Source organism: Oppia nitens, unplaced genomic scaffold, assembly GCF_028296485.1.
Source record: "Oppia nitens isolate AA-2021 unplaced genomic scaffold, nextdenovo-longstitch-racon4-pilon3 scaffold9_pilon_pilon_pilon, whole genome shotgun sequence".
NCBI classification, from domain to species: domain Eukaryota; kingdom Metazoa; phylum Arthropoda; class Arachnida; order Sarcoptiformes; family Oppiidae; genus Oppia; species Oppia nitens.
In genome coordinates, this window is record NW_026533253.1 from 2,513,061 (window position 1) to 2,525,921 (window position 12,861).

The window sequence follows — 12,861 nt, forward strand, 5'->3', positions numbered from 1 at the left end:
TAAGTTTTGTGAATTGCAAAAGTTGTGTCAATGGATTCGCCACAAGAGATTGACAGTACAAATGGCATCACTTTGATGGACATCACAAGCAGTTGTTATCACTCAAGAGTTATCAAGTGATGGTTTATGAGTGCTATTCCACTCATTAACTCACTTGCACTGTATGTGTGGTGTAAACGACTTGATCGAGACTCGGATGACGTTTCCAACTGTTTGTAACCATTAGAGCGCAACCACTCTCTGACTCATACGATAAGCACATCCCATATGTCTGTCGCTCCGTCTAGTGTTTGGCAAATATATGTTAAGTCAATGGGCGCTAAATTTGTATCACGATTTGGATGCATTGACACGATTTTTGTTCAATGATTCCTTGGTTTGACACCACGGTGTCGATGATATATCACAAATCAATTGCACATTATATAGAGTGACCGGACAGTTGTCTATTGATAACTGATTTACGTTTAACAGCCGGAAATTAACAGTATTCAGACCTGTCTTTCGATCTCTTCTTCGAGTTATCTAATATTCAAATATTAATTACAAACACTTAATATTAATTAATGACAATTAAAATAATAATAATTAAAACCTCTCGTTGATTGAAAATTTTAAAAGTATCTCTTTTATGAACTTTATTATGAATGTGACGGAAAGTATCATTAATTCCTGTATTAATTCCTTCGGGTTTTGAGACCTATAAATAATTCAATTCTTTACTACAATTAAATTAATATATATATCATATGTCTTACGGCAAGATTGGCTTCTTTAAGTCGGGCGTAGAACTCGTCGTCTTATAAGACAAAAAGTTATGCAATTAATGAATATTTTATAATCAATTATATATGAGATGTCATACCTTCCAGACCCCAACCCCAGTAATTATTTGACAGTCCATTAACTCTCTCGAAATGTTCCCGATTTATGATAAGTATTCCGCCGACAAATGTCTTGTAGTGATACTTCGGGTGCAAATGAGGTGCCGCCACATGAAATGGACCGTCGATTGGGTATCGATAGGAAAGTTGAGTATTAAGCGGAAGCAGATCCACGTCATGCATAACCATATAGTCAAAGGAGGAACGAGACATCAGAAATCCCACGTTTATAAGGGAAGCCCTATTGAATCGGTAGATATCCTTCTGGTTGATGACAAAGATTTTGTGATCAATTTGTTGTTCTTTCAAGAACTGAGTCAAATGCGGAACAAATACAAGCAATTCATCGAAACGGTCTCTGAATGGCACCACAACTGCCAATCTATGACCTGATTGACGATTTCGCCAATTCTGGTCATCAATGACTTCATTTGATTGGCACTTACAGTCGGATGTGTTATCTTTTAAAGACATTGTCAATATCGGTGACAATTGGATGGATATCCAAATGGTTAGGATTAGACACGAAAGAAGACAAATTATCAAAAGTTTGGCGCATGTCTTACTCCTGATGGTGACCATCATCTCAACTCAATGTTTGTCATCAAATCAATGACATCACTGAATCAGTTGACAGACTCTTTTGCCTCCAAATCAAAGACATGTAAAACATGTGAAGCAATGCATTCAAAGTACAGTACATTCACTCACATCTATTGACTTTCATTGATATAACACTTGTTTTACAATACAATCTATTTATTAATACATTTTCTAATTACCTGTAAATCTAATTAATTAAAACATATTAAATGAGATTTTATTAAAATATTAATTAAATAATTGTTGTCAGTATTAGTCATGTTTAGCGGATTTTTAACTAAATAAAGAAATTAAATAACACTTAATGTCTTAATAGATATGTTTTATTGTAAGTAATGGACAATACAGTCAATGGTTTGCAAACACATGTGAATCGTTGACAACTCGTTGTTGTGTTTGAGCTAAACATTGGATCAATTGAGGTGATTGACTAACTGTCATGTCGTTGTGTTGCGCCATAAGCAATGAAGTGCCCGAAGTGGCCGTTGTGTCGCCGACTTCGGGTGCGATCTTCGAGAAGCGACTTATTGTCAAATATATCGAAGAACACGGAACCGATCCAATCAATGGCGACAAATTATCTGAAGACATGTTAGTTGAAATTAAGACACCAGCTATTGTGAAGCCGAGACCGCCGTCGGCCACAAGCATTCCGGCCATTTTGAAGACACTTCAAGACGAATGGGATGCTGTAATGCTTCACAGCTTTACTTTAAGACAACAGTTGCAAACGGCTCGTCAGGAACTGTCTCACGCTCTCTACCAACACGACGCCGCCTGTCGTGTCATCGCTAGACTTACCAAAGAGGTGACCGCCGCACGTGAAGCATTGGCCACTCTTAAACCAAAACCAGGAGGCAGTGGTGGTGGCGGACAAGTGGGTGGCAATCAACCAAATTTGAATCCAACTGCAGAACCGACAGTTGAAGCGGGTATAACACCAGAAGTATTGGAAAAATTGGAACAAAAGGCGTCTGTTCTTACAGCTGAACGTAAACGAAGAGGAAAATCAGTTCCCGAAGATCTTGTCAAACCTGAAGAGTTTCGAACATATACTGCAGTTGCTTCTCATTCGGGTCTCCATAGTGTTAGTATTCCCGGAATATTAGCGGTCGATATTTGTCCGACTGATTCAAATAAGATACTGACGGGTGGTAATGATAAGACAGCCATTGTTTTCAATAAAGATAACGAACAAGTGATTGCATCGCTTAAAGGCCACACAAAGAAAGTGACATCAGTTATATTTCATCCAAATCAAGACAACGTTATCACTGCATCTCCCGACAGTCAGATACGTATTTGGCATTTACCCACCACTCAGACCATTCAAGTTGTCCGCGCACACGACGGACCCATCACTGCTATATCACTTCACGCAACGGGTGATTACGTGTTGAGCACATCCACTGACGAATATTGGGCTTTTTCTGACATTAACACCGGACAAGTGCTGACCAAAGTTGGCGATACAACAACACCGCATGCATTGACAACCGCCCAATTCCATCCCGACGGACTTATCTTTGGCACCGGAACTTCGGATTCATTAATCAAGATATGGGATTTAAAAGAGCGCAGTAATGTCGCCAACTTTCCCGGACATTCGGGTTCTATATCAGCGATGGCTTTCTCTGAAAATGGTTATTATTTGGCCACTTCTGCCGATGACTCGACTATAAAGCTCTGGGATTTACGAAAATTGAAGAATATTAAGACATTGTTTTTGGATGAGAATTATCAGGTCAAAGATCTTTGCTTTGATCAAAGCGGTACTTATTTGGCTGTCGCCGGAACTGATGTCAGAGTTTATGAGAGTATAAGCAAACAGTGGGAAAATTTGAAGACATTTGCCGATCACACGGCTGCCGCCACTGGCGTTCGTTTTGGACGCGATTCCCGTTATTTGGCTTCAGTATCATTGGATAGAGCGCTCAAAATATATTCTAAATAATATTTTAATATATTTTTTAATTTTTTTTATATTATAAAACTTTTCATTTAATTACAATTATGATTATATTTTCATTTATTTCATTTACACTATGAATATCTAAATACATTGCTATATTTGATTTGTCAAAATAATATTAAATTCGGTAAACATTTTATTATGTTTGACATGTATTGACATCAATATTAAAATACAATTGTATGTAAATTACCCGTTAATTTATAAGATTACATTATTATATGATAATAAAGAGTACAACAAATTAATCAAATATTTTGTTGACATTTTTCAAAATGTTGCAAAAGATGTTCATGAAATTGAATGGGAAATATTAGTCGACAATTGGGACACTCGAGTATCTCATCTGAACTAAAAATTTCAATATTTGATTGACTTTTAAAATCACTTTCACTATTATCGCTAGTTTTATGTTTCCATTTATTTGGCAGTGAATTACTTTTAATGGATTCATCGGTAATACCATTCTTGCTTTGACCAGAATTATTATTATTATTATTATTTAATGGATCTTTAATTTTGCAGAGTTTCATAAGTAATTGAAATTTTTTCTCATAATTTAGACAAATAGTGTCCAATCTTTGCATTTCTTTTGTAACTTTTTTCAGTTGTTTTTCAGACATTTGTTTATCTCTTCGTTCACATTCAAAGTCTTCTTTATGTATATTTGCCTGCATTTGAAGCACTTGGATGTGTTCGCTCTCTATTTTGCTTAACTGTTCGACTAAATTATCGAAGTTAGACCTGATTTCCTCCAATTCCTTGTTTAGACTAACATTCTCTCGAAGAGCATTCTGATAGCTTTGTTCCAGAAGTGATGTCTCACCTCTTAGTTTATAATCACTTCCAGTTTCACCACTATTTGTGTCGACAACTTTCTTGTGATTAGTTGATTGACAATCACTTGATATCATACGACTCGATCTCAACTGTAATTTCTTTATTGTCTTTAATAATCTTAAAATATAATCTTGTCTTTCAATGTCATAGTTCTGTCTTTTTTGGTCCAAATCGTATAACTGTTTTAGTAATATTTTTTTTACATTTTATTGTTTTTATATACATTAAATATTTTACAAACATTTTGTAAATATAAAAATATAAAACAATACCTCTTTATTGAGTTCTTTAAGATTAATGTTTTCATTCATCAAATCACTGTTTTGTGACAATAGTCTCAAACATTGATTGCATTTAATTTTGTCATTTGTTTTAATTTCCTGAACATAATTGTCTTTCTTTATATTCTAATTAAAAATATATAATTATTTTTTAACAATAAGTTTTAAATAAATAAATTTTTATAATCAAGATTATTTTTACTATATTATAAAGTTAATTAGTTAGAAATTTTTAATGACAAACTATAATAAAGTTTAATACTAGAATAAATTTTCAAACAAAATTATTTACAGTAATAGAGCATAAAGTATTATTTGTATTGTTATGACAATAAATAAATAAATTTATATTATTTTCTTAATGCAAAAAATTAATTGATTCACAAAATGTCATTAATGTTTATTCATTAAAACAATTTTTTTTTTAAAACTAATTCATATAAATTAATTTTTTAAGGATATGTGAAAAGTAAATAACAAAAATTATTTGTATTTATTAATACTTAATTTATTAATTGGTTAACATTTATAATTGAAAATAATATGACAATTTTGTTTGTCGTGTGAGTTACAACAATCATTTTAAATTGATCAATATAAATTATTTATTTAAATAAGTTTTTTTTATAATAATAAAATTGTTTTTTACTTAAAACTTAAGCCCATTTTACACCAACTCACAGAATACATCACTTCCTAACCCACTCACCCACTCACCCACCCTAACCTTACCTAAACAAACAAAAAATAATAAATCAACGAATCGAGAGATAATTTTAAAGATAAAACCTATTTCACGTGCATTTAGTTTGGAGTACAGTATAATCAATGCATTTGATTTGACTGCTATATCACACGCGACAAACCAGATCCTATAGCTTCTCATAATTCATAAGTTTTGCCAAAAATATTTACAATATAAATGCAAATAATTGTATAGTATTTCAAGTGTTTTAATAACAAATAATTATTTTTTAAACATTTTTACATTTGTTAATAATTAGTATTTTTTGTTAATGATAAGAATTAATTATTTTATCATATAATAAATTCAATTTACTCAAATAAACATACATAAACAATAATATAAATCAAATGTTTTTTAATCAACTTACCATATTTGTTATCCAATTTTAAAAAATAAATAAATAGCAAACTTAAAAACTTTACTATACATGTACATACAAAATAGTAAACTATTATTTTTAAAAGTTACCAAAAATATTGCACTCTATAATGTTAATAGTTTTTAATTATTATTTCAATTGGATTTTACCTATTGTGTTGCCCACTATTACTTGTAATGATTTATTTACAGAGAAAAATACCGGAATATGTAAAAATTATATAACATTTTGGTAACTTTTAAAAAATACACAATTTTTTTAATGAAACATTTTCATGAAACTATATTACAAATTTCCATACAAACAATTATATATTAAAAAAATCTAACTTAAGGGATTTTTTTTAAAGAAAAATACATTATTATTCCTGTTTTAATGAGCTTAAATAAATATTTTTGTTTCATAATGTAGAATATAATGTAAATATTAGTTTATTGTAAATTTTATAATTATTGTTTCTAATTTATTATTAATATTATTATATTGTGAAAATTTTCAAATCTAAATAATATTATAAAACTATAATAAATACAATAAAGAAATAATTAATAAACTTGCAAAAAATATATTATAAATGTTTGTAACATAAATAGTTTACTCATTTTAATATCATAATAAAGTAAATATTAAATAAAAATTAAACAATAATTAATTTTGCTTAAATAAATAATCTTAGTTTTTAAAAATAAATATAATTTGCAAATAAATGCATTTTTATAATAATGGTTATTAATATATTGGTATTAATTATTGCTTATATATTTTTTAACAGTATATTTTATTTAAATAAATGATAATTTTTATAGCATATATAGAATTAGTAAATTTTATTTGTTTGAATTTATAAAATTGAGAATTTTTATAACAGATAAACTTTTATCGATCATATTCTGACCACAAAATTGAATAATAATTTTTATGAATACTATTTATATTCAGGCGTTCAAAATTAAACATTATTAAAAATATTTAAATCATTTACCAAAATAGTAGTATTAATAAGTGAAAATCCTTCAAATAACAAGTAAAGCCTTGAATCCATAATATTAATTAAATACAATAATGTTTATCACAATTGAATAGTCATAAATGATAGTATTTATAAATTTAAGTAAGTATAAAATTATAAATTAAAGTATTTTTTTTTGTCTATAAATATTTTTTTGTTAATGAATTAATACCATTGTATATAGCAATACTATATTATATTGATTTCGCGCTAATTTATAATTTAATAAATTTTAAACTATAGATAATAAACTAATTAATTTAACAGTTTTAATAATATACAAATATTTTAATTCAGTCTTATTGTAAATTATTAGTTAGAAAAAATAAATAATAGTTTGTACAGTATATGTTAAGTTATAGAACTTATTTTTAATAAATGTTTTTATTATATAAAGCTTAAAGTTAACTTAAATGAAATTATATTAACCAAACATATAAATATATTATTTATAATTATATATATATATATATAAATAATAATTAAAAAAATATAATTAGTTGTAGATACTTTTTATTTTTGTAATGTCAGTAAATTAATCAAAAATTTTATAAAAACTTAATTATGTTTAAGTATTTAAAACGTTAAGCTTTAATATGTTTGGGGATTTTTCCAAATATTGTATTTTCCCAAACATTTATACTATCATTCAATTTTAGACTCAAAGTAAAAAAGCATTTAATAGATTTATATTATAAATTATATACTTAGAAATTGGGGTTAAAAGTTCAAAAACTTTTAAAATAGTCCCTTTATGTCAACTTTACATTTAAATTTATTATTGTTTTATATATATTTAAACATTTATTAACAAAATTCCACTAAGTTTTGTAAAAATTTTACATAAATTAAAAAACTAAGTAAAATAATATATAAGTTTGAAAATCTTATATGAAATTACTATATATAAATTTATTATATTGTATGCTATCATGATAAATTGCATAAATTTGTAGAAAGTTATATTTTTATAAACAAATGTTACCTAAAAAATATTATTTTAGTTATAAATTATACAGTACAGTATAATAAACTCATTGATACTTATAGCTTATCATTATTATATATTTATATTTAAATATAAAACTTATATCTAATAAAAACAAATACCTGAAAGCTATGGTTGGATTGATTGCAAGCAACACTTGTAACAAATCCTTCATCACAATCACTAAAATTAGACATATTATTGTTATTGTTATTATTATAATAATTGATATTTAAGAAAATACACAATTGATTTTAATTTAAAGTCGATTGAGTAAACAAAACTAAATGAAAAATATTGCAAAATTATTTGACATTTAAAAACAAGTAATCAAATTTGGGACACAAATAAAAAGTTTTTTTTCAAACAAAACTTTTCAAACTTAGCTATCAATGAAAGAGAGAGAGAGAGAACTTGAAATATTATCAAACTATAGCTAAACTGAGAGCTCTGACAAAATGTTAGCTAAATATCACACAAAAAACTAATGTTTTATTTGATATTAAGGTCAACGAAGCGCTCACTTTTCCTAATCATATGAAGGCTAGTCTTTATATATATAATATATTGGGTTTTCCCGTTTTATATCTTTAATATTAATACACAAAAATTAATTCAAATTTTTAATTAAATATTAAGTAACATTTGACATAATTAATATAGAAATATATATATTTATATTAAATATTTCTTTTTATTATCACATAAAACTCGAAAAACATTTATATTTTAAATATTAATAAAACAAATTTAATGTTCAAACTTATGCTAATTATATAATCATCCAATCAATCACTCATTCACTCACCCACTCTTTGTGTGCGATATTATTAAATTAGTAAACATTTAATAATAATACTAAAGAAGGAAATATTCAAATTAGTTATCAAAAATTATAGTAAAATATTTACGCAAACATTAAAAACTAATATAATTTAAATTTATATACCAATAAAGCACAAATAGATTTTTATCTTTCGATGATTTTATTTTTATAATAAATAAATATGAATATATAAATGACATGATATTGCAATACATGAAATAAATTATAAACTTATTTAGAATTTATTTTTTAATTTAATTTAGTTATTTAAACTTTAGATATCAAAATTCCTGTCGTGGTCTGTATACCAATTTAAGTGGTGTTTCCTATAAAACAAAAATATTATATATATTTTAAAAATTTCATAAATAGAAATATTTAGTAATTAAAGTAAATATTAAGTTATACTTTAAATCGCCAACGAGTGACACAAACAAACTTTAATGTGTGATCCTTTCCTAATATCTCTTCATTACATAATATTTCAACCTATAAACCAAAATCAAAATTAAATCCATAAATAAAATCATTAGTTTATAGATTACCGGTAGTAGTATTACAATAATAAGATTAAATAATTCAATATTAATAACCTCTTTATATCGGTCTGTATTGTTGAATAACTTTTTGGCCACAAATTTCTTGAGATGTGTGACTGTCGCCTGAGCCGAGCATCGGATAAATTTGCGTTTCATTGGTTTCAAATGATTGGTCTGATTTGTCTCAAGAAGAATGTTCACCTGTTCGTCACTTCGATGACAATCTGTGTTCTCATCTTTTGTTGTCGTATTCATCGGGAAATCGTATACATCTTTTTCAGGCATCTTATCGGTGTTGGCCTTCGGATAAGGCAAACCACGGCGTCGGTAGAAATCGCGCTCTCGTTTTGTTTCATCTAAAATGAATAAATTTAAACAATTGACTACACATTAGTAATATTTAAAACTAATACAAACTTTGCTGTAAGTTTGGGACCAATTTATAGACAATGTCTTGCATTGTCCGATCAAATGAAATGTACTGAAGAGGATGTGATTGATGTATGACTATCTCACACGTCGGACACGAGTTGTGTTCTTCCAAATGCTTAACTAAACAACTCTTGCAAACTGTGAAGACAAAAGAAAAACAGACAATCATTGAAACAAATTGATGACTAAAGAAGTGTCAATCAATGGTATACATGTATGAAGACATTCGGTGACAGTCGTGGCGTCGATCAGATATCCGCGACATATCTTACAAGTGATGTGTGGATTCAATGACTTCAGACGGATCTTTCGCTCCATGTCTTCAGTTATCTCTAACAACAAATGTAATCAATAGTTGTGTTTTGGCGTCAATTGGTATAAAAAATTAATAAATTTATATATAAATCAAATAATATTACAAACAATTTATAAAATACAATCAAATGTTTCAGTCATTCAAAAAATTTAAAACATTTTTATAATAACAAAGAAATACATAAATAAACAAAATATTTATTATTATATAAATTACATACAAATCAATAATATATTTCAACACAAAGTATGTCTAATAAATGACAATATTATTGATACGATTTGTGTAAAAATGTTTGACATAATTGATGTCCAATACAGTCATGTTTTGCACATTTACTAAGCATTTCATTTCCACGTGTTTTGCCATTAAAGACATTCATTGGGTTTGCTTTGAAAAACACATTGATTTGGACTCTTTAAACACAATTTACTATATCTTACCACAGATGAGATGTCAATGATAGTCAATACATGAAAACATTTAGTTATTTGTTTGCAAATTAAAAACAAATATAAATTGTTTCATAAATTGTTTGACGAGAAGACAAAATGGTTTGTTTTTTAGTTATATTTTAATTAAAACAAAGGTTTTTATAAATCTTATGAATTGATTTCAATTGAATATTCATAGCAAGTGGTTGTCCTCTTCGAGCACGCGTCTGGTTATGCCTTGTTTAAGGTTAAAGAGTTTGAAGAGGTGTCGATGTTTATCCCGCAGGTCGAGAGGGCGGCAATGGACGGCAATAAATTTCAAACGATGGTCCAATTGATTGCTTTCGCGCCGTTTAAATCGGGAACTAATGCGTTGGACAATATTAATAGTATATCGGAAGGTATTGTTCACGAAGATCTTCAGGTGTTTCTCGAAACAAATGTTCCCAAATCGACCAAAAAGTCGAAAGTAGTGTTAGGAGTGTCCGACAGTAAAATCGGGGCTTCGATACAGGAGTTGTTGGGATTTAGTGTTCAGCACACGGATGTCGTGCCAGAGGTTATTAGAGGCATCCGATATAATTTCCATACACTTATCAAAGGCCTGTCCACTCAGGCCATGGGTTCTGCCGAGTGTAGTCTTGGCCGCAGTTATTCGCGATCTAAAGTAAAGTTTAATGTCAACAGAGCCGACAATATGATCATTCAGAGCATAAGTCTTGTCGATCAACTCGACAAAGATATCAATACATTTGCTATGAGGTTAAGGGAGTGGTATTCATATCATTTCCCAGAACTCGTCAAAATTGTTAACGACAACTATTTGTACGCAAAGGTAGCAAAAGTTATTAAAAACAGAAAAGAGTCGATTGATAATGAAGAAGATTTGGTGGAAACATTGGAACAAATACTGATGGATAGCGGCAAAGCACAGGCTATTATAAGTGCAGCCAAAACATCGATGGGAATGGATATATCAGAAATTGATTTAATTAATATCGAAATGTTTACATCAAAAGTAATCAGTTTAGCTGAATATCGAAAGCAATTAATGGAGTATTTAATATCACGTATGCATAACATTGCACCAAATCTGGCCACACTTATTGGTGAAACGGTATATTTAAATTATTGATTGTTTTAAGCATTTTTAATATTCATCCCATTACTGGAAATTGATAGGTTGGTGCCCGACTCATATCACATGCGGGTAGTCTTATGAATTTAGCCAAATACCCGGCCTCTACCGTTCAGATATTAGGAGCTGAAAAGGCTTTATTCAGAGCTTTGAAAACTCGTGGAAATACACCTAAATATGGTCTTATATTTCACTCGACATTTATAGGACGCGCCGGCGCTAAGAATAAAGGAAGAATTTCACGATTCTTGGCTAATAAATGTTCAATTGCTGCGCGTATTGATTGCTTCAATGAATTTCCAACCGATGTTTTTGGATCAAAACTCAAAGAACAAGTCGAAGACAGACTCAAGTTTTTTGAAAGCGGAAATATTCCGAAGAAAAACATTGATGTCATGAAAGAGGCCATTGAAGAGGCGAAGACACTCTTGGAGAGCAGTGCCAAGAAAAAGAAGAAGAAGAAAAGGAAGAAAGACGCCGATAATGACGAAGAGTTAAATAATACTCTTAATGGAGATAATGAGGAAGTGGAGACCAATGGTCAACCAGAGGAAGAACCACCGACTAAGAAACAAAAGAAGAAGAAAAGGAAATCGAAAGAAGCCGACGAATGAGTTATAAATAATGTTTTGAATTTTTAATATTATATTTTAAAATAATATTCATTAAAACTTATTGCAGATGTATAATCATTTGTTGAATTCAATTATTTTAATAAACATTAAATACTTTAATAGAAATGGGTTTTTAATTATTATATCATAATTTTCAAAATCTAATTAATGGTATATAAAATACATTACCGCTAATTATTAACATTTACAGTAAGTGTATTAATACTTTTTATATTACTGTTTATACAGTATTTTACTTTACAATAATGCTTTAAAATCATTGAATAGTTTATACAGTAATTTAAAAAAATAGTTTTATTTATGAAAATTATGTAATTTATGTGAGAATCGATTGCATAACACATGTGTTTGAATTGATGGACAAATTGTAAACAAATAACAGATATTAAAATTAATAGTAGTATTGATGACAATGGTATCGACAATGTTGTTGATGGCTAAGTGTTTGGGATCTCCTTTGAATAACACAATCAAAGTGTCGATACCAAGACTCAAATTTGATACCTTCTTCAACATGTATTTCAGAGAAAATGAACAATTATTGGTCGACGACAACAAACTTAAGTGTAAACCCGGGGATTGGCTTATTATCAGACAACTGGACCAACCGTTAAGCCTAAGAGTCAACCATCGGGCAGAAAAAGTTGTCTACAGAGCCGGCCATTTGGTCGACCCGTTGACTGGCAAACAGTCGCTCGGATACGAGTATGTTTCAGATGCCGACCGACAGTCGCATATCTTTGGTCTCAAACCACCAAAAGACAGGATTTAGACAAATATTATATTTGTTTAAATGGTTTCATAAGATATAGTCAATTGTTTTAATCATTTTGCTAT

At 28.8% G+C, this 12,861-nt stretch overlaps 6 protein-coding genes across 6 annotated transcripts; 3 read left to right on the top strand and 3 right to left on the bottom strand.

The window, feature by feature from the left end:
- Positions 1-329: 329 nt before the first annotated feature.
- LOC128964625 (beta-1,4-galactosyltransferase 7-like) lies at positions 330-1,611 on the bottom strand. The gene is made up of 4 exons (XM_054311254.1): positions 866-1,611; positions 759-799; positions 596-700; positions 330-525 (listed from the first exon to the last, which is right to left on the bottom strand). Exons 1-4 carry the CDS (start codon positions 1,467-1,469, stop codon positions 331-333), a joined length of 945 nt encoding a protein of 314 aa, XP_054167229.1. The 5' UTR covers positions 1,470-1,611; the 3' UTR covers position 330.
- Positions 1,612-1,807: 196 nt separating this feature from the next.
- On the top strand, positions 1,808-3,458 carry LOC128964618 (pre-mRNA-processing factor 19-like). The gene has a single exon (XM_054311247.1). The coding sequence runs from the start codon at positions 1,927-1,929 to the stop codon at positions 3,439-3,441; it is 1,515 nt and encodes a 504-aa protein (XP_054167222.1). The 5' UTR covers positions 1,808-1,926; the 3' UTR covers positions 3,442-3,458.
- A 249-nt stretch (positions 3,459-3,707) lies between these two features.
- Positions 3,708-7,901, bottom strand: LOC128964757 (probable E3 ubiquitin-protein ligase bre1). The gene is made up of 3 exons (XM_054311394.1): positions 7,827-7,901; positions 4,572-4,706; positions 3,708-4,478 (listed from the first exon to the last, which is right to left on the bottom strand). Exons 1-3 carry the CDS (start codon positions 7,899-7,901, stop codon positions 3,708-3,710), a joined length of 981 nt encoding a protein of 326 aa, XP_054167369.1.
- Positions 7,902-8,745: 844 nt separating this feature from the next.
- LOC128964626 (polycomb group RING finger protein 3-like) lies at positions 8,746-9,957 on the bottom strand. Its single transcript, XM_054311255.1, has 5 exons — positions 9,714-9,957; positions 9,487-9,639; positions 9,124-9,425; positions 8,939-9,019; positions 8,746-8,856 (listed from the first exon to the last, which is right to left on the bottom strand). The coding sequence occupies exons 1-5, from the start codon at positions 9,817-9,819 to the stop codon at positions 8,812-8,814; spliced, it is 687 nt and encodes a 228-aa protein (XP_054167230.1). The 5' UTR covers positions 9,820-9,957; the 3' UTR covers positions 8,746-8,811.
- Positions 9,958-10,123: 166 nt separating this feature from the next.
- On the top strand, positions 10,124-12,115 carry LOC128964619 (nucleolar protein 56-like). Its single transcript, XM_054311248.1, has 4 exons — positions 10,124-10,202; positions 10,266-10,371; positions 10,451-11,368; positions 11,434-12,115. Exons 2-4 carry the CDS (start codon positions 10,369-10,371, stop codon positions 12,001-12,003), a joined length of 1,491 nt encoding a protein of 496 aa, XP_054167223.1. The 5' UTR covers positions 10,124-10,202; positions 10,266-10,368; the 3' UTR covers positions 12,004-12,115.
- Positions 12,116-12,359: 244 nt separating this feature from the next.
- LOC128964627 (uncharacterized) lies at positions 12,360-12,816 on the top strand. Its single transcript, XM_054311258.1, has one exon. It carries the CDS (start codon positions 12,431-12,433, stop codon positions 12,794-12,796), a length of 366 nt encoding a protein of 121 aa, XP_054167233.1. The 5' UTR covers positions 12,360-12,430; the 3' UTR covers positions 12,797-12,816.
- Positions 12,817-12,861: the final 45 nt, after the last annotated feature.